The sequence below is a fragment of the Sphaeroforma arctica genome (genome assembly GCF_001186125.1).
Source record: "Sphaeroforma arctica JP610 unplaced genomic scaffold supercont1.1857, whole genome shotgun sequence".
NCBI classification, from domain to species: Eukaryota; class Ichthyosporea; order Ichthyophonida; genus Sphaeroforma; species Sphaeroforma arctica.
Genome location: NW_014038701.1, coordinates 4,097 through 10,663, shown reverse-complemented (window position 1 = coordinate 10,663; position 6,567 = coordinate 4,097). Strand labels below are relative to the sequence as shown.

At 41.7% G+C, this 6,567-nt stretch overlaps 3 protein-coding genes across 3 annotated transcripts; 2 read left to right on the top strand and 1 right to left on the bottom strand.

The window, feature by feature from the left end:
- Window positions 1-401: 401 nt before the first annotated feature.
- Window positions 402-3,110, top strand: SARC_11753 (hypothetical protein; the record flags this gene model as incomplete). Its single annotated transcript, XM_014294159.1, has 3 exons — window positions 402-597; window positions 1,913-2,084; window positions 3,035-3,110. The coding sequence occupies 3 exons, from the start codon at window positions 402-404 to the stop codon at window positions 3,087-3,089; spliced, it is 423 nt and encodes a 140-aa protein (XP_014149634.1). The 3' UTR covers window positions 3,090-3,110.
- An 865-nt stretch (window positions 3,111-3,975) lies between these two features.
- Window positions 3,976-4,402, bottom strand: SARC_11752 (histone H2B type 1-A). The gene has a single exon (XM_014294158.1). The coding sequence runs from the start codon at window positions 4,374-4,376 to the stop codon at window positions 4,005-4,007; it is 372 nt and encodes a 123-aa protein (XP_014149633.1). The 5' UTR covers window positions 4,377-4,402; the 3' UTR covers window positions 3,976-4,004.
- Window positions 4,403-4,840: 438 nt separating this feature from the next.
- On the top strand, window positions 4,841-5,301 carry SARC_11751 (histone H4). Its single transcript, XM_014294157.1, has one exon. The coding sequence runs from the start codon at window positions 4,868-4,870 to the stop codon at window positions 5,177-5,179; it is 312 nt and encodes a 103-aa protein (XP_014149632.1). The 5' UTR covers window positions 4,841-4,867; the 3' UTR covers window positions 5,180-5,301.
- Window positions 5,302-6,567: the final 1,266 nt, after the last annotated feature.

Genomic DNA, 6,567 nt, shown 5'->3' with positions numbered 1-6,567 from the left:
TGTGCGTGTGTGCGTGTGTGCGTGTGTGTGTATGAGGGGAGGAGTTGTAAATGTGTTAGAGTGTGGGTGGAGTTGTAGGGACATGTACTGTAGAAACGCGTATATATGTGGGCAGAGCAGTGAGCGCATATGCAGAGGCTAAAGCCAACGATCATCTATTGATAACTCGTCGTGTTGTATCACAATTTGCGTAGTGTTGCGTATTGTTGTGTTGTGTTGTGTTGTGTTGTGTTGTGTTGTGTTGTGTTGTGTTGTGTTGTGTTGTGTTGTGTTGTGTTGTGTTGTGTTGTGTTGTGTTGTGTTTTGTTGTGTTGTGTAGCCTAGTGTAGTGTTGAATTGTATGGTATTGTATTGTTACATTTTCTCACACACTCTGTATCGTAGTATCGCGCTTCTTATCCATGTACGCCCTATGTATACCCACACATCTACCACACCCACAGCCGCCCCAGAAGAAGAATAGCGTTGACCCTGAGGGTGACTTTGAGGGTGACCCCATGGACGTGGCAGGACACGTTTCTAACGAAGTCCTGGAGTGGGAGGTTAACAACTGTGCCAAGGCTATCGCTGCAGCCAAGGCCAAGGGGCAGGAACCAGGTATGTGGTGTATTGTGTGTAGGTGTTGATACAGGGCACATAAATGTGATATATGGTATATTGTATATGGGTGTCATATAGTTATAGTGAGTATGTACTCATTTCAATGACATAATGTAGAAGTGATAATATATAACACATTTATGAAAAATGTTATGATATGTATAGGTGCTGTATATTTATTTGATTATGTATGTAGTTTCTCCGTCGATATATGGTAGAAGTGTTATTATATAACACAGTAATGTAATATATATTATTTTATGTATAGTTGTTGTATAGTAAATTTAAGTAAGTATGTAGTAATTCCGACGATATGCTCGAGTGGAATGTATGCGAATGTGTACAAGGCAAACAGTAATCGGGTATGTATAGGTACACTGAGATAGGTGTGAGTTTATATCAGGTGGGTATAAGCGCACTGACATAGGGGTGTATATAGAGGTGTACGAATATAAAGCATGTGTGGAATACGAAGAGAAGGTCGAATGGGAAGTAAGCAACTGTACGAACGCTATCGCTGGGGCCTCTGGGACTAGATTTGAGCCAAATACGTAACGTTGCACGGAGAAAGGATACAAATCAGTTGAACGTTTTAGTATGTATTAATAGTGCACGGAGAAGTATAAGACAAACCAGTTGAACGTTTTGATATGTAGCCCATCAAGAGTGCCTGGGTGGCTGCATACGTTTTAAATGGCATATGTTCCGTTTTAGTCGTACAGAAACATTGTCAAACAAGTAACATGGACAAATAAGTGCACAAGGGTTATATATCTTAGCCCGTGCGTACATACGGTCAACCTGTTACGCGACTGTGCGCAATGCAATGTTTAGTCCAGAGGCCACGATATCCCTGTAAGGCTATCAGACGCTCATTCTACCTACTCACCAGTTCTGTTGGTTGGTGTGTTATGCAGATGTTAGTAGAGTCTGTGCCAGGTATCTAATTGTGCGGGTGCTAATATTGTCTGATACACACAGTTGGGTTGTTAAACCCCTAAAACCCTAAAACCCTAAAACTCTTATGAAAAAGTCTCCGTCATCCAACTGAACAAACATAGTCACTGAGGCACGACAGAACAAACGACAGAGAAGAACTAATCACTATACACACCCGCAAAGACTACCTACGCTACTCACACCACTCATGCCACAAAGACTACCTACGCTACTCACACCACTCATGCCACAAAGACTACCTACGCTACTCACACCACTCACGCCACAAAGACTACCTACGCTACTCACACCCCTCATCCCACAAAGACTACCTACGCGCGCCCACCTGATGCCAACCATTTATCCGTCGCAGACAACGATATACTTCAGAAGAAACAGACGGCTGAGGTGATGATGCAAGTGCTGATCATTCAAATCCAGACGGAGAAGCTGTCGCTCGAGGACTACTGCGCACAGGTTAAGACGAAGATTGTGGCGGAGAAGAAGCTAGCAGCCAAGCTCAAAGCAAAGGGAAAAATCGAATGGTAGGCTCAAGCCTCGCACGGCAGTTGTGTGTGGGTTGTGTGTATGTGTTGTGTGTGGGCGAGTGTATGTGTTGTGTGTGGGCGAGTGTATGTGTTGTGTGTATGTGTTGTGTGTGTAGTATCACTTGAGAAGAAGCTAGCAGCCAAGCTCAAAGCAAAGGGCAAAATCGAATAATAGGCCCAAGCCTCGCACGGCAGTTGTGTGTGGGTTGTGTGTATGTGTTGTGTGTGGGCGGGTGTATGTGTTGTGTGTATGTGTTGTGTGTATGTGTTGTGTGTATGTGTTGTGTGTGTAGTATCACTTGAGAAGAAAAGCAAAGGGCAAAATCGAATGGTAGGCCCAAGCCTCGCACGGCAGTTGTGTGTGGGTTGTGTGTGTAGTATCGCTCGATGCAATGCGCACATTGCATGGCGCTTTGCAATGTGTAGTGCAACTGATTCAATCCGTACGAAGCTCAGCGGTTCGGGGGGGGGGGGGGGGGGGGTGTTTGTGTTCAACTGCAAGCGTGACTTTGTGTGGGCGTATGGCGTGACTTTGTGTGGCGTATGCGCATGTGCAGAGTGTTCGTCGACCCAGAAAACACCTTAGGAGAAATATATAATGTTTATGGACAAGTGTCTTGACTATATTCTCATGTAGCGTCAACCTTCTTTCCGAGCATCTCCAATTGCTGCTGCTATTTTTTTTAAGTGCATTCTCATCAGCAGCACTCGCGTCACTTTCAGCTGTGCTGTGGGACTATCTACTGCGCTGTCACACTAACTAGTTATCTACTCGAAATCATTTATAAGAGTTACTTCGTTCTAAGTTGCATCTGATCAACGACAAGAGTGACTTCGTTCTAAGCTGCATCTGATCAACGACAAGAGTGACTTCGTTCTGCTGCATCTCATCAACGACAAGTGTGAATTTTCTAACTCACTTCTCACTGGTCAATTCTACTGTTCAGGGCCAAAGCCGCCCTCATGCGTGCGAAAATCATGGAGAAGGAAATGGAAGAATAAATAAAATACAATTAACTAGTGCTTTTTTGATTCATTGTATTAACTAGTGCTTTTTTGATTCAATGTATTTTCTATTCATCATTGTAACTAGTCAATAGTCGAGCCTTCTTGATTCAAAAGTAATTTTTAGTAATAATAGAGTATGTGCTACATACTACAATACAATCAATATTAGTTGTAGAGGGCAATACAATGTTAGTTGTAGAGTTGTAGAGTTGATTCAATTTATTTTTATTAATATTGTGAGTATGTGCTACATGCTACAAATTGGTTGTAGTGTCTCCTATCAATCATTCAAACTAGACAATAGTCGAGTCTACTTGATTCAATGTAAATAAATTAATATTGTGAGTATGTGCTACATATGAACTGCATTACAATACAATATTAGTTGTAGAGTGAGCCTGTCAAATAATTATCCTTTCGTTGTTATTGCAGTAAAATGGCTCGCAAAGTTGTGCATCAACTTTAACGTCTCGCCATGAACACATTTGACATCTTGATTGCAGTAGGTACCGTTACCGTCTGAGTGATACAAAGCGAAAGTGTATGTTACTTAAAAAACAAAAGCTGCACGTCAGAATAATACAGAGTACGTGCACAAACAACCATGAGCCCGCACAACATTCGCATCATTTAAAGTCTTGATCGAACCCGAGCCATATCAAAATGAAACACAAAAGTTCACCTGCACCAGCTGTTAGTGTGTACTGTTTTGAAACAATTCACAACTACATACATGTACGCACGTTCAAGGACTTCTCGCAGTCACACACATATTCAGGTAAACACAAATATACTAGCATTGCACACAAATGCATGCAATAATAGAGAAAATATCTGATGATTTCTTCGCGTTAAGGGTGGTGCTAATAAGCACCAGGTGGGATGGTATGGTAAGACTCGGCGATACATTTATCGATTGGAGGTGTACTTGGTAACGGCCTTAGTTCCCTCAGAGACGGCGTGCTTAGCCAACTCTCCGGGTAGCAACAAACGCACAGCTGTCTGAATCTCTCTGGAAGAAATGGTAGACTTCTTGTTATACTTGGCAAGCTTGGAAGCCTCGCCAGCTACACGCTCAAACACGTCAATAACGAACGAGTTCATGATAGACATGGCCTTCGATGAGATACCGGTATCGGGGTGGACCTGCTTCAACACCTTGTAGATGTAGATGGCGTAAGATTCAGTACGTTTCTTCTTGCGCTTGCCTCCGACCGACTTCTTGCCGGACTTCTTGGAGGCGGGGGCTGCGGCGCCACCTGTGGCTACTTTGGGAGGCATGATGCGATAGTGATTTTATGAGTTTGTATTCAAACACGAATGACCTCCAACACAGAAGCTTTTCGCTTTATATACGAATCCGGGTCACAAAATGGCCAGGAGATTTTCCCGCCGTTACAGTTATGAGCTTTAGAAGCCAATAAAATTCAAGTACACCAGAATTTCGAGCCTAAACGGCCGTTCGAGTTTTACCAACAGTCAGAATTTGACCGTTGGTGCTACAGATTGGCACGAATTCGGTTTTTGATACTGAATTGGTACGTATATTCCTATTTTCGAGTCGGTTGGCGGTACGTTTTTCAATTTGGGACTTCGGATTTTCAGAGCAGTATCTGCCGGTCTGTTATACCGTGTCCACTAATAGTAATCCGCAGAAGTATATAATTTTAGATGGGGTACGAATCAGTCCAAACGTATAAATAGGTCAACCGTTGCTGGTTCAGAAATCATACTGTCTACCTTCAAACGTAAACACATACTCAACTGTTATCATGACTGGACGCGGAAAGGGAGGAAAGGGACTGGGAAAGGGAGGAGCCAAGCGTCACCGTAAGATTTTACGTGATAACATCCAGGGGATTACCAAGCCCGCCATCCGTCGTCTGGCTCGCCGTGGTGGTGTCAAGCGTATCTCTGGTCTTATCTACGAAGAGACCCGTGGTGTGTTAAAGGTCTTCCTTGAGAACATCATCCGTGACGCCGTTACCTACACCGAGCACGCTAAGCGCAAGACTGTGACCGCCATGGACGTTGTGTACGCACTCAAACGCCAGGGCCGCACTCTGTACGGTTTCGGAGGTTAAATGGATACTATTCCGTGACCACTGTTGCTGTTTACAACTCGAAATTCAAACAACAAAACTGGTGCATATTTGCACCACCCTTACATACAAAGAAATCATCTTGTCCACACTTAAAAAGCGTATTTGAATGTTTGTACTCCATTTTTGCTTGCGTTTTTTAATTTGGTGTTAAATATGGTGTTCCCCAGAGCGAAGTGTTTGAGTATGTCTTACGTGTGGTATCCATTGCCGTTCTTGCACGCGAAATTAAATTCTAGCTATCGTACGCCAAAAGTAAAGTGTCGTCCATAGTCACCGCTGGTGTATACATACATGTATGTTGGATATTAAACGATGTGATTATCTGTCGAATTCCATACACCGCGATTGCGCGAGCACGGGGGTTTATATTGGCAGGATTAAGCTGTATTTATCTGTTCGTAGCTTGTGTGCGTTAGAATTTAGCATTACAACGATTGTACCTATCTGTGTGTTAAAATTTGGCATTACAACGATTTTATATATCTAAGCGTCGCTTGTACTTATCTGTGCGTTAGAATTTAGCAGTACAACGATTGTACATATCTGTGCGTTAGATATTAGCACGTCAGATACGATGCTACAGAAAACAAATAATAAATGGCCAGGATTAAGCTCAAAACATAGTAGTACGCAACAATTTTAAAATCTACTGCTTTTTAAAATATTCAAGTAGTGTGAATTTAAAGCACTTTGTCCTTGAAGCAAAGCCGTTTATCTTATACTACCTATAACAGCAAAGCGACTATAAACCAAAGATTTCCCAAATCTCGATAGTCGTTACTGTATAAATCTTTGTATCAGTATTCTAAATGATATCCACTTCTAAATACATGAAGTTTTAGCCGTAGTAAGCGCTAAACACAAGTATAAAGCATACGCGTGCTGAATGTTCAATGTGTTCTATACTTGCACCTGGATGGGTCAGTTGGTAAAGTTAGTTTTATATCGCACAATATCAATATTGAAAGCTATTACATATCAGCTGACTTGGTTGGTATGAATACAACCTGCATCATAATTCACGGTCCAATTAGGTCTAAAAGTCCGGGAGCACAGTATAACACAACCGATTAAAAAATAGTACCAGAGAAGTGATTCGATATTTTCCAGAAACAACTCACTGATTAATTCATTGTTAGACTGATTAGATATGCGAAACGGTACTAACATATTGACTCTTATGTACAAATATATTTGATTTCAAAGATTTGCTAATAAGTATTCATCATAGTACTTGTAAAACAAGATGTGAACTCTTGTTCTAATACTTGTGAATAGTAGGGATTTGTAAGGAATTCAAAAACGGTTATTGATGGTATCGAAAAAGGTAATAATTAAAGATGATTTAGTAATATATATGTATATAT

Excerpts from the sequence above, each read along its gene's own strand:
- SARC_11752 (XM_014294158.1), bottom strand. The coding sequence starts at position 4,376 with ATGCCTCCCAAAGTAGCCACAGGTGGCGCCGCAGCCCCCGCCTCCAAG.
- SARC_11751 (XM_014294157.1), top strand. The coding sequence starts at position 4,868 with ATGACTGGACGCGGAAAGGGAGGAAAGGGACTGGGAAAGGGAGGAGCC.